Here is a 27745-nt window from a genome sequence, read left to right on the forward strand (position 1 = left end):
AATCAATCAAGAACGGCTACACGCTTCAGTTCTTCCGCAGACCGCCCCGTTTCAACGGTGTGTTAATGTCCACTGTACGGGAGCAGAATGTCTCAGTTCTGCGAGAGGAAATTCACAACCTTCTCGCAAAGCGCGCTGTAGAGGCAGTCCCCCTCACAGACCGCGAGAGCGGCTTCTACAGTCGTTATTTTCTGGTGCCAAAGAAAGACGGCGGGCTCCGCCCAATCTTGGACCTGAGACCGCTGAATCGCGTCCTAATCTTTCAAAGCGCTCGTTCAAAATGATTACGCTGAGACAAATCCTCTCACATATCAGAACGGGAGATTGGTGTATCTCCGTGGATTTAAAGGATGCTTATTTTCACATTCAGGTAGCCCCCCGTCACAGGCGCTTCCTGAGATTTCCATTCGAAGGGATAGCGTACCAATTCACGGTCCTGCCCTTTGGCTTATGTCTGGCCCCTCGTACGTTTACGAAATGCATGAATGCTGCTCTCTCTCCTCTGAAGCAGAGCGGAATGCGCATCCTAAGCTATCTCGACGACTGGCTAGTGTTAGCCCAGTCAGAGAGCGCGCTGCTCAGCGACAAACTCAGACTCCTCGCTCACGTTCAGAGCTTAGGACTGACTGTAAATATGCAAAAGAGCATGCTAGTACCGAGCCAGAACATCTCCTTTTTAGGAGTAGAGCTGAACTCAAGCAGTAAATGCGAGCGCGTCTGTCGGAGGAGCGCTCACGAAAACTGATCAGTTCTCTCGCAGTCTTCAAACTAGGGCGTTCTCCCCCGCTGAAATGCTTTCAGAGGACGCTCGGCCAGATGGCTGCCGCCTCGACAGTGTGCAATCTAGGGCTCCTACATATGCGTCCGCTTCAGCTCTGGTTAAAGAGCCGGGTGCCACAGAACGCATGGCGCACGGGCACCTTGCGCATCAAAGTGACGCGCGACTGTTTGCATACGCTGAACCCTTGGCGCGATATGACTCTATATCGCCGGGGTGTTCGTATTGGCCAAGTGATCAGGAGAAAGAATGTCACGACAGATGCATCGAGTACGGGTTGGGGAGCCGTATGCGATGGCAGACCAGCCTTCGGGACGTGGTCAGAAACGGAGAAGTCATGGCACATAAACTGTCTGGAGCTCCGTGCTGTACACCTAGCGCTCGAGTGCTTTCTCCCAGACATTCTTCACCGTCACATTCTCATCAGGACGGACAGCATGACAGTGGTAGCGTTTATAAATCACCAAGGCGGTGTGAACTCACGACCACTGCTGCAACTGGCGAGAGACCTCCTTCTGTGGGCAGATCGACACCTCCTCTCCATCCGGGCAGTACATGTCCCCGGACGCCTGAACTACGGCGCGGATTTACTGTCGAGGGGCGGGATAATCCACGGGGAGTGGAGATTACACCCTTTGACAGTCAAAATGATTTGGAGTGTATTCGGCAGGGCGGAGGTGGATCTCTTCGCATCAGCGGAGAACACTCACTGCCCGCTGTTTTATTCACTGACACACTCTCCCCTGGGAGTGGATGCACTAGCTCACAGCTGGCCGAAAGTACGCAAGTATGCCTTTCCTCCAGTGAAACTTCTGCCTCGCGTGCTTTGCAAAATCAGAGAGGAAAAGGAATCTGTTCTGCTAGTGGCACCGAAATGGCCCAATCAGCCGTGGTTCCCAGAGCTGGTGGAGATGCTGGTAGCCCCCCCGTGGACTATCCCACTGAAGAGGGACCTTCTCTCTCAAGCACAAGGGACGATTTGGCACCCAAATCCGGAGTCATGGAGCCTTCATGTCTGGCCGCTCGACGGAGCTTGCCAGTAACAGATGCGCTTCCTCAGCGCGTGCTGAACACTATATCTGAGGCTAGGGCTCCCTCCACAAGGCGTCTCTACGCACATAAATGGAGAGTTTTTTCAAGTTGGTGCGTATCGCGGGGCGAAGACCCAATCAGCTGCCCAATATCAATAATCCTTGTCTTCCTTCAAGAGCGATTTGATAGCGGTCGTATGCCATCCACATTGAAAGTGTATGTGGCCGCTATAACAGCCTTTCACGCGCACATCGAAAATCGCCCGATCGGCAGAAATGACCTGATCATACGGTCTTTAAAAGGAGCAAGAAGGCTGAACCCTCCTCGCCCTTCTACTCTACCCACTTGGGACTTGGCGCTAGTGCTTGACGCTCTCACGGGACACCCGTTCGAGCCCATACAATCAGCGAGCTTGCGAGCGCTCTCTCTCAAGACAGCGCTCCTGCTCGCGCTGGCCTCTGTTAAGCGAGTTGGAGACCTACAAGCACTTTCAATTGACGACTCGTGTATTGAATTCGGGCCAGGTGATTGCAGGCTCACCTTGAAGCCTAGAAAAGGTTATGTGCCTAAAGTGCTTTCGACTCCATTTAAAGCGCAGGTCATATCACTATCTGCTTTCCGCCCCGAAACACCAACCGGGACAGAGCCGCTTAATACACTGCTGTGCCCTGTACGAGCGGTGCGTACTTATATCGAGCGCTCTAGACAGTTCAGACTCTCGGAGCAGCTATTCGTATGTTTCGGTGGACGTACAAAAGGACTGCCTGTGTCCAAGCAAAGGCTGTCACACTGGATCGTCGACGCAATTGCTTTGGCTTACAGCTCTAAAGGTGTGGAATGTCCGATAGGGGTTCGTGCCCACTCAACCCGTGGCCTCGCATCATCCTGGGCAAATGGCATATCTATTCAGGACATTTGTACGGCGGCAGGCTGGTCGTCACCCAGCACTTTCGCGAGGTTTTATAACCTAGATGTGTCGTCGCTTGCCTCGCATGTGCTGTCAGTGCGAGCAGCGCACGCGCTTACTCAGCCATGATCTGAGATGTGTACCAATGGTTTCGACTAGGTCGTATACACCCTGTATAGACGCACCACCAATTCAATGCTGTCCCTATCAGTTTATCACAGTATTATGATATAGTTCACCACGTCTTCTAGGACTTGGTCACCATCATACCGGTACGGCTGTGCATTATAACATGATTTCATTGAAATTAAACAATTTCAACTAATCTATTTGTGAAAGCGCCGAAGCCGCCGCCATTTCACATTCTTTGTTTCACCGGAGTTAACTCCGCCCCTGATGTGACGCGGCATCGTCTAGCTGCCGCGCCCCTGACTTTACATGGTTTCGACTAGGTCCTGTAGACCTGAGCTGTGTTTACTAAGAGCGCCAATATCATTGCCGTTCTCATTACGGCTCCGAATGTGAAACTTGACATACTTAGTCGAGCTTGGCTCCATCGCTGTGACACGGCGGGATTTTATACGTTCCCAAAGCAATGTTGAGTGACCGAATTGAAGGGGAACGCTCTCGGTTACTCACGTAACCTCGGTTCCCCGAAATGAGGGAACGAGACATTGCTCTTATTGCCGTGTCACCGAGCTCAGGATCTTACAATGCTTAGTTGCTTCAGTCAAAGATTCTGAATGGATGACGTACAAGCGCTGCTTTATATAGTGACGAGCCCCCTCATATTTCGCGCGCTTGAACGCCATTGGCCAGTTTCACTGGCGTGATTCAATAAGGCTTCAGTAATATTCGAGGAAAATGTATTTCCCAAAGCAATGTCTCGTTCCCTCATTTCGGGGAACCGAGGTTACGTGAGTAACCGAGAGCGATTTATATATCATCTGAAAGCTGACTAAATAAGCTTTCCATTGATGTATTGATGTATTTGGCCGAGATACATCTATTTGACCATCTCGAATTTGAGGGTGCAAAAAAACTAAATATATTGAGAAAATTGCCTTTAAAGTTGTCCAAATTAACTCTTTAGCAATGCATATACATATTACTAATCACAAATTGAGTTTTGATATATTTACGGTAGGAAATTTACAAAATATCTTCATGGAAAATTATCTTTACTTATTGAATTAGTTTTGGCATAAACGAAAAATAGATAGTTTTGACCCATGCAATCATGTATTGTTGGCTATTGCTACAAATATATCTCTGCTACTTAAGACTGGTCACATATGTTCTCTAAATGTACATGTCTAGGGAGCACACAATGAATTGTATTAGCAGCAACGCTAAAAACTTTAAGAGTAAAGCTTCCAATCAATCTCCATTACTTTTTAATTCACCTTATAATTTATTAAAATTGCACAAGTCTTAAATCAAGATACATTTACATCAGAAGCAAAATTACATGTAAGATAAAATGTCGTTTTCTGTGAAAATGATTCAAATGAGTGGAGTTTATGATTAAAATATCAACTTGATTCAAAGAGGAACGTTTTCATACCCCTTTGACAGATTTTGTTCTTGTTTTATGCATAAACCCACTTAATTTTGTTCAGTTTCCCAAAAAACAAGATTTCATGTCTTCATTTTCATTTCATGTCTTGCATCTTAAGTAAATGCATCTTGATTTATGTATGTTGTAGATGTGTATAGCAAAAATATATACCTTTTTTTTTTTTTGCAATGTAAGCAACATAATGCAATTAATTTAATATTTTCTGCTCTGATTTAAGACTTTATAAGGCCTTAATTTGTGGAAGGGCAAAATAAAATGATATTTGAAATAACAAAACTCTTCATCCAAGAACATATCAGAGTGTATTGTTGTAAGTTATCTGTTAAAACAGGGTGTGTGTGTTTGGTCCTTACCTCAAGGTCAGTTATTTGGCTCAGGACGGATCCTGCAAATAGTTTGGACATATTTCTGTTTACTTTTCCATGACAGATATCAAGCTGTTCATGATCTGCTAGTTACCTTTGACAGACAGAAAAAAATAGTTTTTTAACAAGATGAAAAGGTAGTTCAATATGAGCTACTGACATTTTTGTTTTTCAATCTCATATGTTTTATCCTTCATTCTGTATGATCCTGTAATTTTCTCTCGATTATACCACTGCCATGTAAAAGTATGTGCTTGACAATTAAATTTCAACCTTTTATATGATCACAAAATAAGAACAAATACATCAGGGAACCAAAAGGTTTATTTTTGTGCACAATAAACATATTTTAAGTTCAGACAATAATAAAAAGTGTCCTAATAATAAAGCACTGCTGGTGGATCTCACAAAGGGGACTTATGGCTGGAAAAAACTCGATTCACTACTAATTCAGTGAGGTCAGTTTGAATCAATTCATTTACCTAGTTTGGCATTAGAGGAGACAACTGACTGAAACATTAAATAATCAGATTTAAAAGGAAAAAAGGTGCTTTGTTCATGTCAAATGGCTACATGATAAATGCATCATTTAATAATCAGAATTCATCCAAGGGATTCATCGCAATAGCAGGGACTGCTTATATTATAGCACATATTTGAGTGGACGGAGGTGTGGATTTGAATTAAATCTCTGGTTTATCAGCTTCATCATCTATAATCTCTAAAACTCTCCTCATTGGAAAAAACTGTAAAAGCCTAACTATTTTAGCACCTGCAGTTTCCTTGCACACTGGACAAGGTTTCATTGTTGTTCAATAACCCTGGACTCCTATTCAAACAGTGAGAGGGATGCAGGAAAACTAAGTATTTTTGTCTTACAGGTACAAAAACTAGGTGCATCCTCAAGAGTGTGCATGCAGGAGGGATCCCTCAGTTCAAAATCTAAAAATCGCTACCCCACAAATCCCTGTTTTAACAGTAGGACGGCAGTTTTACGAGATCACAGGAAACGGATGCCTGCTCCAAACTGCACACCGTCACATATCCTGTCAAGGAACAAAAAAAATCATTTAGGATTCAAATCGTTGATTACATTGCTTTGCAAAAAAACTATTTGATAAGTCAATTGAAAGCAGAACAAACACAGTTTTTTGACAAGGCCATCATTGTTTAATTCAAAACATCAGAGTAAAGGTGGAAAATGAGTGGTTTGGCAACAAAATAAAAGTGCTAATCTTTATTAACAGTTCAAAACGGCCTTTCTTTTGCCAGTGATTCACTGTGAATGTGTATTTGTACCTGTCTCCGCTTTGAACACCCATGGGGAAGCAGTAATTGAGTTCAAGCCTAGCAATGTTTCCCAGTCGTAGAATTATTCCTGCACCGTAAGACCAGCGGATACACTCTGCTAGCTTCTTCAGATGTGCGTGTGGTCCCTCTCCTACACAAACACCATGCATAATGTCAAGCTAATACTACTATAAATGAAAGAACAGGCTAATTTAAACATGCAAAATGTCTTTGATTTATACCACAAATAGTTTTCATAATATCCAGCCCACTGTAGTCTCTAAATTGAAAGTGTCACACTAGTTTCACTGGAACTACAGTATCACCATGTGGACAAAAGGATTCATTGCATAAATTCAGTCCAGAGCTAGAGACTAGTGTTATTTTAGTATCAGAGATATTATTTTAGTTTTTGTTTTCTATTTTCCAAATTTCTGTAATTTTGTTGTAATTTTTAGTTATAATAATTGAAATTAATTATTATAAAGTTCAACTAAAATGAGAAATTGCATAATTTATTTTGGTTTAATGTTTATTTTATTTCAAGTAACTGAATTTTAGTTTTAAATAACAATAAACTGCATTTCCTCAATTAAAACTAATCATTTTTTTCTAGACTAACAAATGACAAGTTTTGATAAATGACTACTGACCGTAGTTGAGGTTGCAAAGGTTTCCAGCATTAAGGAAGAAGTGTGTTCTGAAGAGGTCAGCCAGGCTGCGTTTGTTTGAGCGGAAGGGGAGGGGCGTATACAGGTGAAGCCCACCAGCCCAGAACGCTTCCCCACCCAGATAATCACCTGATCAGGTAAGATTTACAATCAGAAATAATCATATAAGAAAACTATCATTAAGAAAAATTTTTACAAAATTATAAAGGCACAAAAATGTATATGCAATATATTCTAATTTTTTTAATACACTTTTACCTTCACTCTGAGGGCCTATGCTGTACATGCCAAAACCTCTCACACTGGTTGGGCCGCCCAGGTAGAACCTAACATAAAAACACATCCACAAGGCAAATTATAAAATGCTACAAACACGTTCAGGCTGGTTAACGCGTTTTTAAGAAGGCAAAGATTGAAGGGATGAGAGCATCTAATTCATATCTAAATCCGCAAAATTGCTTACATGAGTTCAGTGAATGGCTTTTTAATTGAGCACAGAGTGATTTTATCATTATAAAATGTTTCTTTAGAACTATGCTGATACAAGATGACTTTTATTAAACCTTTATAATCCATTACCTAATTTGGTATTACAAATGCTTATAAATCTCGTATTAGGCATTATTATCATCAAATCTTGGAATTAATATTTTCATCGACTTTTCTTTTGATTAGCAGATTTTATATTTCTTTTTTTTTTTTGAGTAAAAAAAAAACATTATTTGTGGATAATATTGCCAATGTTCACTCAAAAACTGAAGTGCATGAGCTCAGATCAATGAGGCTTACAATCAATGCAAAAAGAAATACAAAACCTGTGTGAAGTGAAAGAAAACAAGTTGATAAAAGACTTGAATACCAGATTTGCTGATAGCATAATGAGAGATTTATAAGCTTTTTTTTTATTTTTGACCAGGAACACCACAAGTGTAAGAAGATGGGGAAAGTATAAAAAATTATTAAAACATTTTTGAAAAGTTGCTGTACCCTGTGTGAGCAAAGTAAGTTTTAGTCTTACTTGGTGGTAACACTAACTAGCATTTTCTGGGTCAAAATGACTAGAACACGTCATGAGATATAATTATAAGTGTGTATAATTATAAAACCTTTGAACAAACAGAGCATCCATCGAAAAGCAAACAAACAAATGCAGACCTGTCAGCAATGGAGGTAGTCTGACCCCCAAGAGGATAGATCATCCCTCCCCATAAAGATGCAGATAGCACCTATAAGAGAAAATCAATACACTTAATATTAATGTCTAAATACCACAAATGTCCTTTAAAACTGACTTTTATAGCAACTTCTGTCTTTCCAAGGCAGTTAAAGCATGACAGACAATGTCAAAACCAGAAAAATCTATAACATCATATATCAAACAAGACTACTCACCGATCCCCAGATAAATGGTTTGTTAAGCTGCAGCTCAACGTCTTCTTTGAGAAAGCTGGCATCTCCACCGGTGTATCCTGCCAGCTCCTAAACCAACAGAGCAAACACAAGTATTGTTTAACAGTGACGCTAAACCTTCTCCAGTTTTAATCAATGATGGACATTATGAGGCAAAAGTAATGGTAGGCGAAGAAACACAAAACAGCTACTGATATGTTCTGGGCTGACGTTCAAGTCCACACACCTGGCTGATCCGCAGTAAGGCACCTCTTCGGGGCAAGATGGCAGAGTTCCTGGTGTCTATTATCATGGTGTGCTAGTGTGAGACAAGAAATCCGTGAAATCAGTCATTAGTCTAAAACCAGGGAGCCAAAACACTTGGGATTAAGGCAGCGGGGAGCAGCTTACAGACAGGGCGGATTTAAGAGTGTGGCCGCTCTCCTCTCTCACAGCAAAGGAGGCGCTGCGGGCCAGACATCCCAGTTCACGCCACACGCCCTCCCATTTCAGAGTGTGATCAGTCATCCACAGAGGGAACTGTAAGACACATGCTGCATTATATCTTTAATTACTGAAGAAACAGTTCACCCAAAAATGAAAATTTCCTGAAAATGTACTCACCCTCAGGCCATCCAAGATTTGGAGAAATTTAGCATCATATCACTTGCTCACCAATGGATCCTCTGCAGTGAATGGGTGCCGTCCAAACAGCTGATAAAAACTTCACAATAAACCACAAGTAATCCACACAAATCCGGGCCAACAATTAACATCTCGTGAAGTGAAAAATGCATTGTCCAGTGAAAATGCAATCTTGTCTGATTCAGGAGAGAAATATGCACAGCTTAAGCCCTATTTACAAGACAAAATACACTATATTGCCAAAAGTATTGGGTCACCCCCTTCTAATGAACATGTTTGACTACTTTAGTAATTTCTATGAGTACAAATCTTAATGTTTAAGCATATAATGATATTCTAGGGAATTGTGTGCTTCTAATTTTATAGCAACAGTTTGGACAGGACCCTTTTCTATTCTAACATGACAGTGCCTCTGTGTATAAGGCACGGTTCAAAAAGACATGATTGATTCAGTCAGTGTGGAAGAACTTGACTGGTCTGCAGAAAGCCAAGTCCTGATCCCAGCTGAACACCTCTGGTGTGACTTTATATGCAGACCTTGAGCCAAAAACTCATCACCAAACACCAATGATTGTACATAAGGGTACTGTCATTTTAGACACGTCCAAAACTGTTGCAACAGAGATGGGAATACAATTTTTAAATACATGAATTATGTTTCCATCTTTGTTGCCACAGTTTTGTTAGTGCCTTTTTCTGTTCTAAAGAAGGGGGTGTCCTTATAGTGTCTGTACAATCATTGGTGTTTGGTGATGAGTTTTTGGCTCAAGGTCTGCATATAAAGTCACACCAGAGGTGTTCAGCTGGGATCAGGACTTGGCTTTCTGCAGACCAGTCAAGTTCTTCCACATTGACTGAATCAATCATGTCTTTTTGAACCGTGCCTTATACACAGAGGCACTGTCATGTTAGAATAGAAAAGGGTCCTGTCCAAACCGTTGCAATAAAATTAGAAGCACACAATTCCCTAGAATATCATTATATGCTTAAACATTAAGATTTGTACTCATAGAAATTACTAAAGTAGTCAAACATGTTCATTAGAAGGGGGTGACCCAATACTTTTGGCAACATAGTGTAGTTCAGAAAAATTCTGAATATATTGGTGGATTTTAATGCGAAAGGACAACAGAGAAAAGACTTTTTCACTGGAGAAAGCCTTATTATGTATTATGAACTTTTATGCAATTTGGCCAGAAGCGACGGTTTAAAGTTAAAACAACGTAATGATAGATTTGTTTCTTACAAACACACAGCTTTTCACTTCACAAGCTGTTAATTGATGGACTGGAGTCGTGTGGATTACTGTGATGTTTTTATCAGCTGTTTGGACTCTCGTTCTGACGGCACCCATTCACTGCAGAGGATCCACTGGTGAGCAAGTGATGCAATGCTAAATTATTCCAAATCTGTTGTGATGAAAAAACAAATCTACATCTACATCTTTGATGGTCTGAGGGTGAGTACATTTTCAGCAACTTTTTAGTTTTTGTTAATTTCTTACATTGAGCTCTGTAGAAACTCCCCTGTCCGTCTCCTTTAGAGAGCTCCACGGGAACTGCCCGGTGACTTTGTACAAGTTTAGAGTGAAGCTACACAAAGCAAAGAAGTTGTTAAACATCTATTCAACATCACTGTTATGTTTATAGTTAAAACTGAAGGGTGTAATTGCATTTCAACATTGAAAAAAATTACACACTTCACCTTTAAAGTTTAATGTTGTTTGCAGAAATCATACTTGCGTTCATAAAATCCCGACTGTGGTTTAAAGAAGGACAAGCCGTATGACGTCTCCTTAGTTCCATAGGAAAATTGAAAGGTGAGCTTCTCTCCTCGGCCTAACATGTTTGGAAGTTTAATGCCCAAGACCTTTAGAGGAACAAACACACAAATGCAGTAACAAATTTACACATTATGTAGAAACTACACAGAAAACCGAGAGTTGTTGATAATAAAACAATACTCCATACTGACTAAAAAATGTTATTCTAATACTATTCATATTGTTATTATTATTAATTTATTTTAAACAGTCTTGCCAACTAACTGAAATTAAATTAATTAAGTTTAAGTTGAAATACTAAAATTATTATTATTATTATTTAATGATGAATTATATTTATTTTGGCTTTAATTTATTTTATTTAAGTTTTAGTAAGTTTACTATTTCAGCTTATTTTATTTGAGTTGTTACATTATTTTCAGTTGTCAAGGCAGCATCTCTTCATATACTTGCATTTATTTATTATTAAATATTATATTCATCTTAATTTTTTATAGTCTGAAAGGAGATCTCATTTGAGAGTAACTGTGTCCTAACCAGAGCTGTTTTAGTATTATGTTTATACTATTATAATACTATTTTTCACATTTTAAATGAGCTTTTAGTCTTATATTTCCAGCTTTCATTTTTAGTTTTAGTAATTTTATTACTGCAACTAAAAATTATTTAGTTAGTTGGCAAGGCAACACGGCAAGGGTAGGATGCAAAGCAATATATGTGTGTATTATGGTTCTTACCATACTGCCTTCATTGTTTCCAACCATGGTATTATAACTACCAGTAAGTCGTTTAAGCTCAGTCACCTCAAATGTAACATCGAGTCCATTTGGCAGCGCGTCTGCTCCTAAAGAGGAGATCAAAAAGACATTGTACAAACAACACCATAGCTGAATGTTAATGCATACTCTATGAAATGAATAGAAAAATCCTGCAAATATCTTTGTTTTGAATCCAGGTTGAATTTCTAAACTTGTCTCTCCTATATACAGTATTTGCTACAGATCTAATACTGACTATAAAAAGGCTGACCTTTAGACCTATTGCTCTTCTTTATGAGTATGTAAATGAACTGATGTAGGTTAGTATGTTGAAAGTCAGGGCTAGACAGCCGCTCTGAGGGGAATGCAAAAGCTCAGTCCAGAAAAACTGGACACTTTCCACTGAATGGTCTACTGAAACAAGCATGAAGGTGTTTTGGATGTAGTACCTTCTGAAATGTCAATCACCACCTCCACTTCTTTGAATAAGCCTAGACGGAGCAACCTCTGTCTGGCATCGTGCGATTTTCTCATCACCTGTGGAAACACTAAGCTTGTTACCTCATTTCATAATTAGTGATAGAGCGATATGGGTTTTTGAATGGCTAATATTTATGGCCAATATAATGCTGATATGTTTCATACAATTTAATGACAGGCATAAGACGTGTTTAGTAAATATTTTACATTTATCAGATACTTTTATTCAAAGGTAAGCTACATCCAAACTTTGTCCAAATTATAAAATGTCAGAAAATGTGCAATATCCAGTGACAAGGCGGTCGTCAAATTTACGAGTTGGAATAAAACCCTTCTGTTCATCAGCCGAACTGGACAATTTTGGTCTATCACCACTCATAATAACTTAACTAGTCCTAACAAACACTTTGACCTTGACAGCTCACTTACTTCAACCAGGTTCCTGGCAGTGAAGACATCAGAGATTTCATAGCCCAAGTAATCCTCTTTAGTTCTGCCCAGCCCTTCAATGTTGACATGCTGTACAACAACCTAAATGAGAACAGTCAGAGATGTCAGTGTGCGACTGCAGATTTTAGACATAGTACCACACTAATACCATGTTTTTGGACATGTACCATAGTATTATTGGAAGTACTTCATGCAAATACATGAATTTCAGTACTACTGTATACTGAAAAATTCTATTGTAGTATTACCATCAGATACTATCACTGTTTTATTGTACTTTTCCTTAGGTTGGTATAGTCTGATGTGAAAAGTGGTATATTCATGATCACCAAATTCATGCACCATGACATTTACATGGTGCATATCCAATTTTATCAGTATAAAAGATTATAAAAAGAACTCAGTACTAGCTTAACTTACATCTTTATTTTCTAAAACCTCTTGTTTAGTTTCTTGCACCGCCTCCATCACTTCCAAATCATCTGGGTTGACGCCCAAGTCTCGCCCATGCATGGGGTAAGAATCCATACTCTACAAAACAAACATGACCAGTTTTATTTTTACCCACAAATACAGCCATATCCAGTGGCACTTGTATAAAGACGCATTGGATAGCTTTCTGTGATAATACAATACACCTGAACACAAGAGGTCACAGACAAAACAAGCATATTTCACGCCGAGTCTGTAGGAAAACATTTTTACCCGTGCGTGCACAGTCCCCATTGCTACAGCAATATTATCCTAAAGGTACTGATGCCGCTCAGCTGATCGTGGGAATGTAAAATATCGCACTATTATGAAGCAGTGAACCCAACCCCCTTCAAGGAGGACGCCATGACACGCAACTGCTAGGTGAAAATGGACGGCGATTGGCTAGAATGATATGACGTCGTATATAGTGGGCGGGTCCTTGTTACGTGCGCCGCTGTACGTTGCGCGCGTTCAGGAATTTACTTTGTTTGGGTAGAATAAACTCGGCGTTTTAGACACAGGATTTGATTAAGAAAAAAAACAAATGTGGAAGTTTATGGAATATGTATGGAGTGCGTCTGTCAGACCCTCTGGGAGACAGTTATGTCACAGCTAGGAGGACTACGGCAGTTTGATTAGTAAACTCATTATCATCAAAGACAGGTGTTTTGCTAATAATGCGTCAAATATTTAGTTTTGGTGTAACTTACTCGGATCATGTAACAGTCATAACTATTATTTCTCACTTTAAAAGGCACAATGGTATTACCAGTTTTTTTTTGGATATGTTCTGTGATACCTTTTTAGTGTCCTACCTTGATATACTAAAGTATGTGAAAATGCTAATCATTTTAGGTGTTTACAGGGCTTTTATGGTCATGGAAATATTACTGATTTAAATTTGTGATTTACAGGCCTGGAAAAATAATGTAATTAGTGTAATAATCTTATCTTTAAACAATAATCGTTAAAAGTCACAGAAATGAGGAAATATTTGTTTTAGTTTTTCTATTAACTCTAGAAATTGCTATTTTTAAATGCAAAATGCAGTCTTTATACAATTATATTTTAAAACCGTTATCCATTATTAACAAGGCACAGTGCTTTTTGGAAAGTTGTCCTTCCATTTCTCCGGGAGAGGGCAGTATAACCTCTAGTGTTTGGTATTTTATTGATTAACATGACTTTAACAAGTCGCTGCTTACAGAAGCAAAGTTGGGAGAGCTAAAAACTACAACTTTTATCATTCTATGATGATTATATTAATCCAAACTGAGACGCACTTCCAGTTTTTTTTAAATGTCAATTTAACATTTTATTGCAATATATGCTATAGATATCAGGAACGTTTGTATTTACTGTATGAGTTTGAAAGCAAGCGGTCATTCGCGCAATTTAAGCATATAATTTTACTCTTGACAGGGATGGAACACACTAAAGCAGAACTGTGAATTATTGCAAAATCTAGATTTTATATAATGGCATCGTGTGTATAAAATAATGTATTTCCTTAATATAGACTACTTATGTTTTTTTTTTAACCCTTTTTATTGCTTAATGTTATTGTTCTTCTATCTATCTATCTATCTATCTATCTATCTATCTATCTATCTATCTATCTATCTATCTATCTATCTATCTATCTATCTATCTATCTAGACACTCTCTCTTTCTCTCTCTCTCTCTGCCCCCTTCCTTCCACCACCTCCCATCTCCTCCTCAAATGTGCGCAGACCAATCAGCAGGCGTCTCGAGGCTCGAGCTTTCGTGCTCTTTCTGCCAGCAGCAGCAGAAACGCTTCTTATCAAAGAAACGCACAACTGGAGAGGTCCTTTCACTCACAGCCTCTAACCATGGGTCCTGCCTGCTTCTCCTGGGACGTCTGTTTGTTTTTCCTCCTCATAAATTTTGTAGATGTCATGGGAAATGTTGGAGCCGCAGGTAAGTGTTCCTCTCTGTTTTTTCCCTGTACCTTTCACATCATTTATTTGGTGAAACTTTTAACACCTGATATTGGCTAGAAGTTGCATGACTTTGCATATGATTTCCATGTAATTGCATTACATTTTGTAGCCTATTATTAAACCTGAAATTGCATTAATCTAGAATAATAATTTAGTTATACTTTGTTTAAAATGTTGCCCTCTCGTAACTGACATACAGTATATGCGTATTTGAACGCGTCCGTCTTGTTTTACGCGTGATATACCTTAAGGCGAGCTTTTGCCGGGGTCTCTTCGGACTCCCTTGGGGTCTATAGGAACATGAGTCGCCTTGATGGGGTCGGTTCGGGGGGCTTATCGACCCCTCACTCCTCCACTACCATCAATACGCATTGTGTCTCTCCATAATGAATGCCTGGAAAAGTCAATAATGAGACAAACAGATTGTCGGGTCTTTTTAACCACGACGCACTACTGGAGATTTAATGGTGTTTTATATTTTCATCTTTGTATTTTAGGTCGAACGCATGCTTTTTCTAATAAACAGAGAGATGAATATCCTAACTCCTCTCCAAATGAGTTTGACGATTGCGTATAGTCGACTTTTTGTTTTGAAGATTTTTAAATAGACATTATTTTATGACATTAAATTCTGAAATGCACAAACAGTACTGTGATTTTCTTTCTCCGTGTGTATTTATGGTTTGGATGTTAGATGAAAAGAGCGCACAGTGCTCTGTTTGCATAAAGTTTAAAGAAACACTCGATTTAGATCTTACAAATGATAAAAAGCCAGAGCAGAGGTTGAGGGGCCAGTGGTGTGGCACTGGTGAGGCTACACATCAATATCCAACCAAACCACCTCATTTACCTCTTCAAAAGGACCCTTTAACCCATATGAGCTTTCCAGGAGTCTGCTTATTCATTCATTCATTCATTCACTTCTGTATTTGGAGCGTGAATGAGCATCATTTCTGCTTTTTAGGTGAATCAATATATCACTTTGTTGGACACTCTATTGGTTTTTCTTGGCTGAAAAGCTCAACGTTTTCTTTCCAGACTGCTTTTGTCCTGTCTGAGTAAATTTGATCATTTTTGTCTCTTTTGTTTTGTTAAGCTTCACCTGTCTAAACCAGCAATAAGAGCCTCATAAGACAAAGCAAACTGCTCTCAAATCAGTGACAAAGAATAAAGTACCATACCCCAAACCTCCTGTCAGAGACAAGTAAAAACATTGATTTTTCATAAAAGATGATGTTTATGTAATTCAGTTTGACTAGTTTGTCTTTAGGTACATTGATGTGTTACACTTCAATTTAGGTGATTCTGGAACTCATTCTTGCTCTTCTGCTTTAATGTGTTCGGTTTGTAAAAGATAGCGATAAACAAAAAGTTTTAAAAGCTTATCACATTTAAATAGAAATGTTGTAATGTTTTTAGAAACTGACATTTAGCTCATATCTTTCATTCTCACTCGGCTGCCTGGAAATGTTCAGTTATCTATCAGACCAAAAATAGTGTCACTTTCTGTCTAATGTGGCACTGTAATCTTTTCAGATCTGGGATGTGTAACAAGCATTTAGCTAAGTCTTTGCCCATGTGATTACTCCACAGATGCCGACGAGTGCTCCGAATCCACAGACGACTGTCACATCGATGCTCTCTGCCAAAACACTCCAAAGTCCTTCAAGTGCATCTGCAAGACTGGTTACAAGGGAGATGGCAAGCACTGTGAAGGTGAGGCAGACAGATCTCTCTCCCTCTGTTTCGCTCATTCTGTCCCTGTCTGCCCATCTCTCACACACACACTCTCAGTCAGGTCATCCAGCTGTTCTCTAGCTCCCGCTGTGGGTCTTAATTAGTGAGGAGGAAGTGCAATGTGAGGGTGAGAGGTGCTGGGAGGGCAAACCCTGCTCCAGTCTTTACACTTCCCTCTCCCGTTATGCTTGAGAGCACAGCACAGCTGGAGCCAACATACACACGATCAGACCGGATCACACTCACACACTCAGTGAAACACTCACAGACAAATGATCATCACGTTACTTCTTTATACACTCACATAGATCTATTATGCAGGTAGTGGACATGCATACTCTGATAAATGTTGGAAGAAAGTGCTGAAAAGATCTGTACCTGTGCTCATATTTGCCAAGATGCCAATCTCAGAGATCTCAGCTGTTTTCTTTATGTATGACCATAGTCTCAGATGCTAAAACACCTTAATTGCTGAATTATATTGACTATAAATTAGAAAAGAAAATCACAAATAAAATCTCCTTAACATAATTGTTCATGCAAACATAAAAATTTGCTGAGAATGTACTTACAAAAAATGATATACAGTATGTATATTTCTAATCAATTTTTTTATTAGAAGTTGTAGATTGCATTGTTATAAAAATTGATATACAATATGCATTTTTCTAATTTAATATTTTTCTTAAAAAATTAAAGATTGGTGTTATTAGATAAAAAGTTGACATGCAACACGTGTTTTCTCTAAATTAATATTTTTGGCATTGAATTACCACAATTGAAACTATATTCATTCAGTTATTTATTGGTGCTATGTTAGAAAAGTTGATATACAGTATGCATTTTTGTCTTTCATTACAAATTATATGTTGTCATTATATTACAATTTATATAAATATGCATTTTTCTAAAGCAATATTTTTCATTTCAAAATGTATTATCAGCATAAAAATTTAAATGAAAATTCTATTTAACCATTATTTTAAAATTAATATTTTAAACTCAAATAAGCAGGTACATGAATAACAATTATTGATGATTGCTAGAAAAAATACATAAGTGATGTAATTTTGCCATTTCAGTAATAGTTCATTACCCAAATCAGAAGTTGTTTTATAGACCCAGGTTAAGTGAACCCAGGAAGAATTTGTATTCATCCAGTTGTCCAAACATACACACATTTCCCTGACTTATAGCTGGTGCGACTGATGGTACAAGCTACATGGGCGTAAATGAGTTTGAGTATCAGAGAGGTGGACTGAACCTGATGGACACTTTTACAGCAGACAAACCGTCATGTAACTCTATCTCTCTTCTGTTTCCTATTGTACTCTGCATTCTTCATCTGTGGATTCTAGATTGTTCATTTTGCATTTCACCCACATGTGTGGAGCTTGTGTTTCAGGAAAAGCATGAAATGTGCTCTCCACCTATTATGACACCCGACACCCATTCTCAATTGCATTAATGAATTAGGTGGATGTGAAACGGCATTGCTCTAGACTGCTGCTCAGTTACCGCTTGATATTCCTGTCTGAGGCCAGACAGCGTGGGCTAGAACAACATCTTTTTATTTCTCTAAGGAAACAAGGGGAATGTTCTGGACTTTACAGAAGCCTTTTCCTCCCACCTTTAAACCGCAGTCTACGGTCTCAGGGCAATGAGGCTGTCAGTTACACTGAATCCAACCGGTGGGCCGCTTTGCTCTTAGCATGTTAACTATGCGTGCATGTGTGCGTCTCCTCTCTTTTTTGGCTCTAATGCTGTCTGAGCGGACATTCCGTCCACAGTGTAATGTGGTGTATTGTGGGAAGTGGGGGGGCTGTTTTGTCTGAAGCAAAAAGCCCATTAACACCCCCCATACCTACCCTTTAATTAAAGCCCTGCATGTTTGGCTTTGAAGAAAATTAAGAATGCAGTCATGTTGTCTGTCTACGCGTCAGTGCATTTGTAGCTGGTAAAGTCTGTTGAGCATGTGGAGATTCATAACCAATAAATGTAACTTTAATCCATTACAGATACTGAGAAAAAAATGATTAATGATTACTTCTGGATATTTTCTGTAAAAAGCTTGGATATGTTTAATAATATTAATATATTATTATTAATATTAATAATTTGTTGCTTTGCCTGTTTTTTATATGCATGATACCTCCTGCCATTTAAAGGCCTTTTAGTAAAGCAATGCTATTCTAATGCTTTTTATTGGTTCGCAATGCACCACGTCTGTCAGTTACATCACTCGACATTGCTGCTGAAAGCTTTAGGCTACAACCTGTCTGAGAGTTGATTAACTGATAAACAGTTGAAAACATCCATTAGAAATGTAATCAAATGTAATCAGTTGCATTACTTTAATAAAGTAATTGAAATGGTTACTCTACTTATTTTAAATAAGGTAACTTGTAATATGTAACCTTTTACATCTCCAAAGTAACCTTGCCAAAACTGTTCTTGACCCATCATTTTAATATCTTGTAAGTTTCTTGTATACAACAAAGAGGCTAAATGGAGACTTTTATCTGAAGTCTTCTGCTTGTTAGATGCTTTTTCTAGGAAATGATCATAGCAATCCATCATGTCAAGGAAAATATCTCAGCCTGTGCTCATATTTACCAAGATGCAACTCAGAGTATATTTGTATTGCTTAGAGGCTGCTCTTTCAAAGGCGATCTCAGCTACATTTCATTCATGTATGACCATTGTCTCAGATGTTTCTCCTAAAGCACCTTAAAGCAATCGTTTACTAAAGTCAGAGATGGGCACTCGAGTTAGTGACTCGGACTCGAGTCATATTTTTATAGACTTAAGACTTGACTCGACTCGAGGAAAACGACTCGTGAATATTTTAAAAGCAACTTGAGTCTTTTATCCTGAAATACTTATATAGGTTAACTGATATTCAAAAGGCGGACCGCATCTGCACCCCGGCATCCATCCGGACCGCGAGCCGTAACAGCAGCACCATTTTAAGCGAGCAGCACATCAAAACAGCGGAGCGGATCACATAACAAGCGCTAAGAGTCATGTAATTATAATTGAGGAAATTGTTGTTAGATGGCTAGGATAGAACTTAAACTTTGAAACTGCTAGTTATCTTTCTTTTCTGGTGAAGATGAGAACGTTTTGATTATTGTAGCTACATTGTTTTTAGTAGATAATGCTTTTAAGTAAAATATTAAAATAGTATATATATTCAGGAGGAAAACCCTGAACAGTATTTTTTTTCTGTCACATGGCCTCACATGTATCTAAATGTATAAATACAATACATGTAAAAATGACTTTTTTTTGGTTTTTGTCCTCTGACTTATATCATAAAGAAATACTTTATTTGTATGATTTTATAATATCTGTGTCACAGGCTATTTCCTCTTGTTTCATGGTAGATCAGACTCTTTTACAGAATTTGATGACAGAAAAACTGAAACACTGTAATTGATTAAAACATAAGTAACAGGCTGGATGTATATTAACCTTACATCTTAAAGGGATAGTTCACCCAAAAATGAAAATTCTGTCATCATTTACTCACCCTCAAGTAGTTCCAAACATTTATGAATGTCTTTGTTCTGCTGAACACAAAGGAAGACATTCTGAAGAATGTGGGAAACAGAGCAGTTCTGGGGCACCATTGACTTCCATAGTGGTTTTTGTTTCTTACAATGGAAGTCAATGGTGCCTCAAAACAGCCTGGTTACAAACTTTCTTCAAAATATCTTCCTTTGTGTTCGGCAGAACAAAGAAATTCATACAGGTTTGGAACTACTTGAGGAACTACAGGTTTGGAACTACTTTGTTTTTTTACAAAGCAGATCATAGATCATATATTTTGTCTATAGCCTACAAAACAGCTTCATAAATAGGAAGATTTCAATACATGAGGATTCTGAATGGGATTTTTTAGCAAGCCATTAAATGACTTGAGACTTGACTCGGACTCGTGACCAAAGACTCGAGACTTGACTCAGACTCCAGCAATAAAGATTTCAAACTTGACTTGGACTCCAGGTCAAAGACTTCAGACTTGACTCAGACTCCAAGTTAAAGACTTGTGAACATCTCTGCCTAAAGTTTGCTGAAAATGTACGCACTCAAGCCATCTAATATGTAGATGAGTTTGTTTCTTTAGTTTGAAGTTAAAAATGTTTTGAATATGGATTTGTTTCTTACAATCATGCAGCTTTTCATTTCACAAGCTGTTAATTGATGGACTGGAGTCATATGGATAATTTGTGGAATATTGTGATGTTTTCATCAGCGGTTTGGACTCTCATTTTGACGGCACTCATTCACTGCAGAGGAACCACTGGTGAGCAAGTGATGTAATGCACTGTAATGTAATGAACTAATGATTTAACATCTCAGTTGTTTCTCCTCTACACCAATGTGAATCAGATGGAGTTTCCTGATTGCCAATAAGATCAATCTTTATCGTGGTTTTTAGTAATTCCAAATAAATATGGCTTTAGATGGTGAGAAGTTATACATGGGCAACAAAACACGTTTTTGAGTTGTTTCGAGGTGCATCTGCTTGTAATTGTGAATGTGTAGCTGCAACTTCTCTGTATTATCATGAATGATGCCATGGCTGTCACTGCTGAAAGATTTGGATTTGAATTGTGCCAGAAACAAAGCCGATGAAACAGAAAAATGTGTGAGCCGATGAAATGGGAACAGAGGAATGTGTATTTGCTTGTTTCTGTCAGTGTAAAGTCAAGTGATATGTGAGTTGTGATTTGTAAACCTGCTTTACATTATGTAGCTGATGTTTTTTGAGGGGTGGTGGACATCATTTAAATGCATGCTTTAAAATGCATTTGATGGGATTTCCTACAGCAGATGCCATAATGCAATTAAAATGCTCTTACAGCAGAAGTGTTACACTTTTTCAGTGTTTCTGTCCAGTTTAATATCAAGAGACAACTATAAGTAAGCCATTTATAGGTTGATTCCCCTGAAAAATGTAAACACTGTGGCTCTGTGGTGCTATCAAAACATTGCTCTATTTGTTTGAGCATCCCGACCAGCATGACACAGCAACATTGGCTTAACCAATGGCATGAGTTGGGGGTGGGATTATCAGAAAGGAAACAAATTACATGCTTTAAACTCAAAAGGGAGAATTGTATAACATGCAATGACGTAGTCTTGATATAGCGCCTTATTCCTTACCATTTTGGGTTTTATTGATTATGCAAATTGATTAAGTGATGAGATTCATCAGTGGGGGAGCTCATAAGGGAGTCCACACAGATCTCAAATCCCCCATGATGCAAGGGTTTATTTGCAGGGGTGGAGAGATTAAACAAAGCCTTAACATGACTCCGCATCAGGTCAGTGAGTTTACCTGGGAGAGAATTGTCTTGTCCGCCTCGTTCTTATTTTTCTTTTTCCCTCCATTCCTTTATTTATCTCTGTCTGTGAAAGAGGTCAGGTAATTGTCGCCGCTGAAGAAGTGCCCTAGTCTCTGAGTCGGAGTGTGTGTGTAGTTGTGTGTTCATATGTTTCAATGAGAAAACGTTAGGAAAGGGAATGGGGGGTGGTTAGGAGGAGACAGATAAATGGAATGAGAGATGGAGGTGTCGACCCATTACTAGGCCATTGTCTGCCTGGTGTCTGCGGACTCGTCACAGAGCTGCCGATGCTCCGATTGGCTGTCTGAGTGTGCCCACCCTTCATCTCTGACCCTCCCCTCACAGGACACTTCAGTCTCTTTGCTGCTTTATGTGCCACCACACACTAAAAATCTTAAAATCATCATGTAGTTGACCTGAAATTTCAAGCAGTGTCATGTGGAGTGACATGATATAATTGATCTAAAACGTTTTTTGAACAGCATTTTAAATTCTTTTGTAAGTATTATTATACTCTATAATTTGGTCAGTAACATATTTTAAAGAAATTCATACTTTTATTCAGCAAAAATTCATTAAAGTAACAGTAAAGACTATTATAATGTTACAAAACATTTCTATTGAAAAAACGCTGTTCTTTTGAAATTTATATTCATAAAATAATCCTGAAATTCTTGAGCAGCAAATCAGCATATTAAAATGATTTCTGAAGGATCATGTGACACTGAAGACTGGAGTTATGATGCTGAAAATTCAGCTTTGGCATCACATAATTTCACAATATTACTGTTTACTATATTTCTGAGTAAGACTCACTTCAAAAACATTAAATATATTAACAAACGCAAACGCTTGGTCAGTGGTGAACATGCACTTTTTATGGTTTTGCAATATTACTTGTACTATGTACTTTAAGAAAGGTCACAGGACCTTTGACAATGAAATAGTGATTAAAAAGTTACAGGACCTGAGAGAAACACTTCCTCTTATGCAGTACATATGAAGAGTTAAACCTAATATGAGTTAAATCTAAATGTTGAAAAAAGTAGATGCAATTCTTCTCTTGGATGTATTGACTGAGTGTTTGATTTCTCTATTAAGACCAACACTTTTTTTTAAATTTAAATTAAGGTGCAAATTCATTATGAATCAATGGAAAGTGGTTCCAAAAATCTAAGAGGGCACATGCTTCAGTTTATATAAGTTTTGTACTTCATTACTGATTTCTGCTCGGTCACATTAGCGAGGCGTCATCGTTTGTCCTAGTCAATCAAAACGTGCTTTTTTGCAGAACCCCCTCGTTCTTTGCCCTCTGCATGGCAAGTTTTTCAGCAGTTAGGATTTGAACATGTTGTGTTGGACCATAGGGGTGTTGAGGTGTTGCCTCCCGCGGGCTCCACCCCTGCTGAGGTGTTAGCGGAGGTGCTTAATCTGCTTGATGGGATGTTGAGCGTAAACACTTCTCCTTCGATTAGAGATCTGCGTGTGTTGATGGCAGAAACCGCAGCAAGCATCAGCCCGAACTGTCGGCTCACTGCCGGGTCATATCAACAACAGCTCCGAGGCAGGAAGTATGTCAGCTTGAAGCTAACTAGCTGTCCACCTCTTCAACAAGCCCGTCCCCCTCACACCTTCACTGGCACTATATACACCTTGTTAGCCTTGCAAACGGCCGCAACACACACAGACACCTAAAAACATTATCACTTCAAATCACACTGGGCTTCTTACTGTTCTTGGATGTTTTGCCTTTATAATGCTACTGACGGACACAGCGAGTCTCAGTCACTTATAATTGTGTGGAATATTTCATGAAAATGTTTGTATGAGACTCACTGTGTTATTTTAAAGTGGCTTTCATATGGTGAGATCTAAACTTTAACCTTTTGAATCTGTCATTCTTCCATCTCATTTACCTTCAGGGGTCTCCCTCCATCTATCTGTCTCTCTTTTCTCAAATTTTTCCCTCTTTGTGTAGATGAAGTGCTCTTTGGGAGCATGTTCACTAGATAAAACGGTAGTGAAACATGAACTTTTTGTTTGCTCCAGAGTGTTTATGGATGTTTTCATGATGAGTTGGCTCCATGTTTGTCTAATGTGATGGTCCTTTTCTTCACAATAAGCCAAAACCGACACTTTGATAGAAAAAAGAAACAAACAACGAATAAAATACTAGTGAAGTATTTATGCCTCTATAATTTTGGTGTATATCTGCATGTGTGTGTGATTTGTGTTTGTGGCATGAGTATGTGCACTAGTATGTTACTGTACACTCAATATTTTACTGTCTGAATAGATTTTCGGTTTTGAGTAGATGTAGAAAAAGAAAAAGAAAACGTTCTTAAACACAGTTCTCACTGTCCTCATAGCCGCAGTTGCACAATGTGGGTTTTGAGTTTGTTTTTTTTTGTGGAAAATAACGTGGATATTTTTAGTTTGTGCTGTATGTCTCCAAGAGCACAAGCCAGGTTTATTAAATCACACACTCCGAGGTAGCGCAAAACACAAAACAGATACCCGTGATCATCATCTGGCAGAGAACAGACACTTGCTGTCTATCTGATTTCAATGCATTCGAAATATTGTGTTTATTTTAGTGTCCCTATACTTGCGTCTGTCTCCTGTACAAACTCATAGCAGCAATGAAAACTTGTTTCATAAGCCAGCTCTTCTTAAACCTCCTTATTTAACCTCTGCTTTGTATCAATAACAGGATTCAAATTTTTTGTATTCGTTTGGTGTTTGAACAACCCTTAACTTGTGTATTAAACTTCAATGTGTAACTCATCCACACCGTTTGTGCAAAAAAAAACAATTGCTGGATTTTATATTTGGGTGTATTTGTCTGATCTGTACTGACTCAATGGGTTCATTATGTTGTCTTTTTCAGATATGGACGAGTGTGAAAATGACTACAATGGTGGATGTGTTCACGACTGCATCAATATCCCCGGGAACTACAGGTGCACATGCTACGACGGATTCATGCTGGCAGATGATGGGCACAACTGTCTCGGTAAGATGCTAGAAAAAAATATACGCACTCAGTTGCCTCTCCTGATGGACTTACAGATGAGCTAGTCCCTTGTCATCTCTTTGCCCGGCTAACGACCTCTGTAACGACCCCCCTTCACAAACGTAAACAAATCTGCCTCAGTGATCTCCACGCAGCGCCTCGGAAAAGGCTAGCCTGTTGTGACAGGAGCACGCCAACAGGAACCTCGCGATTATTTTCATCTCTTAAAAATGTCACCCAAATGTCACCAGTGGCGCAATCGCGTCCAATTCACAGAAATTGGCAGTCAGGTCCGATGTTTATGTTAGCGGATAAAAATGGAAGTAGGGGAAGAAAAGGCTGAGAGAAAATTAATAACTTGCCATCTCGTATTTCTTGAAATAGTTCAAAGATGAAATTCCATGACCCAGAGAGTTAGGGCCGGGTCTCATGGTTTTGCTGGATTGCTGTGGGGATTCAGGAATTTGTTAAAAAGTGTGTTTTTTTTGTAGCGAGTCTGTCTGCGTTACCCCTCTAAGTGAGTGCAGATGTGTCTTTGGTCGAAAGCGACTTATCAACCTAAAGTGTGGTGGCTTTATGGTGTCACGGTGACTACGTATTACAGTCCAAACATCAATGTCGCAAGAGATAAAGAAAGAGAGGACAGCGCTGGTGTGCGTCTGAGCAGCTGGATGAACAACTTGAGCTGCTCTAATCTCATCTCCTCTCTGCTCTCCAAAGCAAATATGTGCGCCGAGCCGAGTTTCAGGGTGCTGAGGTCATCATTTTTCATTAGCTGCTGTAATGATGATGGATCCCAGAGCAGGACATCAGGGCTCAGACCTTCAGAGACCTTTAGCACCTCCTCCGTCTTGCTACATCAATTTGCACGATTCCTTTATAAGGTTTTCCCTAATTTGTGTCCCTTTCAAAACAACTGAGGTGGCACAATGGTGACATCAGATTGCTAAAACCATAGTAATTACTTAGATATCATAAAGTACTTAAAGGTGAAGTGTGTCATTTCCAATCCAATCTTGGGAAAATTTGTAAACACTGCACTAGTTGGAAATTCTGAAAGAATTTGTACGATCTGACTGGTCAACCATATTTGGCGATTTTGTGCGATCTGACTGTATGATTTGTAGGTAAACCATGACCCCGTCCCTATAGATGGCAATTTCATATGGATTTGTACGCTCCAAGTGGTATAAAAACGTATGATTTGTAGATAAACCTTCACCATGATGGTTCACCCCTAACTAGAGTTCATTTGTATGAATTTGCACGATCTGACTGGTATGAAAATGTAAATTGTCCCTGTGAAGATCCCCCCAAACCCCACCCGTAACTAACGATTTCAGCTAATCTTATATGGTCTGATTGGCACAAAAACATACAATTTGCAGGTAAAACGTCACCATAAAGGTCCATCCCTAACCCCACCCCTAATTGGCAATATCATGTGAATCTATACGATCTGACTGATATGAAAACATATAATTTTTAGGTAAAACGTCACCATAAAGGTCCATCCCTACACTGTAAAAAATGACTGTGAATTTAACGTTTAAAGACTGTAAAATGCTACAGTAAAAACCTGTTAAATGGTTAACGGTAAAGGTAGGTTCCCCTACTATATGGTGTATTGGCCATTACATGTAATTATACAGTAGTATACCGTTTTAATGAAATTACGGTATTTAACTAAAAACTTAAGAGAAGTTTTAAAGTTAAAACATTGCTACCATATTTTTACGGTAAAATCCTGGCAACCACAGCTGCCGGTTTTTCACTGATAGTTTTAAGGATTTTTTTTAACAGTGTAACTCCACTTGTAGTTGCCAATATCATATGAATTTTTATGATCTGACTGGTACGAAAATGTACAATTTGTAAGTAAATCGTCACCATGAATATCCACCCCTTACCCCACCTAGTGTAGCTTGTGAAATCAGTGAAATGTCAAATGAAGGTCCACCCCAAGACATAGCCCTTTAGAGGGATGAGAGCAGATTATATGTAACATATGAATGAGATTGTACAAATTAATAAAAATAATCGCAACCAATTTACTGAAATGCTTGCAAATTATCATGAGACTGTTGGTCATTTCTGTACCACTAGAAGCACCAAACAACTGAGAAAGTAATGAATGTTTGCACTACCTCCATTGTCCTCCATTGCTGGACCAAACAAACAGTCCCACCCCTAAATCGCGCCATTGGTTGAGACAATGTTGCGAACATTTGCTCTTAATTTTATCGCAGTAGCGCTAATAAAGTCTGTCTTTGTTAAAGCAGTCTAATGTATCCATGTTATTCTGATCAAAACTACTTGTTGAACTAAATGCTTTCATAGGTAGAAACTTCCCAATATTGAACTATTGGGCCTAAAACAAGCAAGGTGCTCTTAAGTTATTTATTTGAATGCTATGGTACAACCATGGAACCATGCCTATAAAACCAAGGTATTACTACAATACAATGTCTAAAAACTGTGATAATACTGAATGGTAATCTATCTCTATACTACTTTCTTCCAAAATCAGCCCTTCATTTTTCACTTTCTCGAACTTTTCTTTTTATCCCCCTCCTTAAAATCTCTCTCTCTTTCTCCCGTCCTGTCTTTGCACTCTCCAGCTCTCTGTATTTTCTTGGTTATCTTGACTGTGGGTCTCTTTGGAGTAACTCCAGGCTGTTTCCCTAGAGGCGATAGACTTGCCTTCTATTTGACATCTTTATTGTGGAATGTCTCAAATACAAGTCTAAATGATGGCTCTGGGAACTAAAACAAGGCCGTAGAGGGCCATCAGCAGCACTAAGGGGGCTCTCCTGTTCGAAACCCCCTCCTTCTGCTGCTCTTGTTATGTCTTTCCCTCCACTTCCAGTTTTCTGTGTCTGACTCGCTACATTTCTCTTCATTTATTTCCGTTGTCTTCTCTCCTGGATTTAATCTGGTTCTGTCATTCTTTGTCTCTGCCCTCTCCTCCACCTCTACCTAGAAATAGATTGACACAGAAAAAGCCAATAATTTTAGAGGTTTTTCTTTCCCTGTCCTCTTCTTTGCCTTGCATGCTGTCTTTTTT

At 38.9% G+C, this 27745-nt stretch overlaps 2 protein-coding genes across 5 annotated transcripts in view; one reads left to right on the plus strand and one right to left on the minus strand.

The window, feature by feature from the left end:
• Window positions 1-4463: 4463 nt before the first annotated feature.
• Window positions 4464-12980, minus strand: LOC306858309 (sorting and assembly machinery component 50 homolog B-like). Its single transcript, XM_079398764.1, has 15 exons — window positions 12836-12980; window positions 12551-12661; window positions 12110-12211; window positions 11650-11737; window positions 11180-11286; window positions 10398-10528; window positions 10164-10251; window positions 8426-8554; window positions 8262-8333; window positions 8018-8104; window positions 7781-7851; window positions 6884-6951; window positions 6608-6754; window positions 5964-6105; window positions 4464-5710 (listed from the first exon to the last, which is right to left on the minus strand). Exons 1-15 carry the CDS (start codon window positions 12854-12856, stop codon window positions 5665-5667), a joined length of 1410 nt encoding a protein of 469 aa, XP_079254890.1. The 5' UTR covers window positions 12857-12980; the 3' UTR covers window positions 4464-5664.
• Window positions 12981-14390: 1410 nt separating this feature from the next.
• The window catches only part of LOC306858759 (signal peptide, CUB and EGF-like domain-containing protein 1), a 75487-nt gene continuing 62132 nt past the window's right edge, over window positions 14391-27745 (plus strand). For 2 of the 4 annotated variants that reach the window (XM_079399466.1, XM_079399468.1), the window contains exons 1-3: window positions 14421-14545; window positions 16162-16284; window positions 24553-24678. In XM_079399466.1, coding sequence (XP_079255592.1) covers window positions 14458-14545; window positions 16162-16284; window positions 24553-24678 — 337 coding nt within the window. In that variant the 5' untranslated portion in view covers window positions 14421-14457. Of the gene's footprint in view, window positions 14546-16161; window positions 16285-24552; window positions 24679-27745 lie in introns of all 4 variants that reach the window. The other 2 variants (XM_079399469.1, XM_079399467.1) reach the window with 2 other exon arrangements.

Source organism: Barbus barbus (assembly GCF_936440315.1).
Source record: "Barbus barbus genome assembly, chromosome: 39".
NCBI classification, from domain to species: domain Eukaryota; kingdom Metazoa; phylum Chordata; class Actinopteri; order Cypriniformes; family Cyprinidae; genus Barbus; species Barbus barbus.

Coding starts and splice junctions, on each gene's coding strand:
- LOC306858309 (XM_079398764.1), bottom strand. CDS start 12,856: ATGGGGACTGTGCACGCACGG. Junction 12,212..12,550: donor AGGTTTTAGAAAATAAAGAT/GTAAGTTAAGCT, acceptor GTTCTCATTTAG/GTTGTTGTACAGCATGTCAA. Junction 10,252..10,397: donor TCGGGATTTTATGAACGCAA/GTATGATTTCTG, acceptor TGCTTTGTGTAG/CTTCACTCTAAACTTGTACA.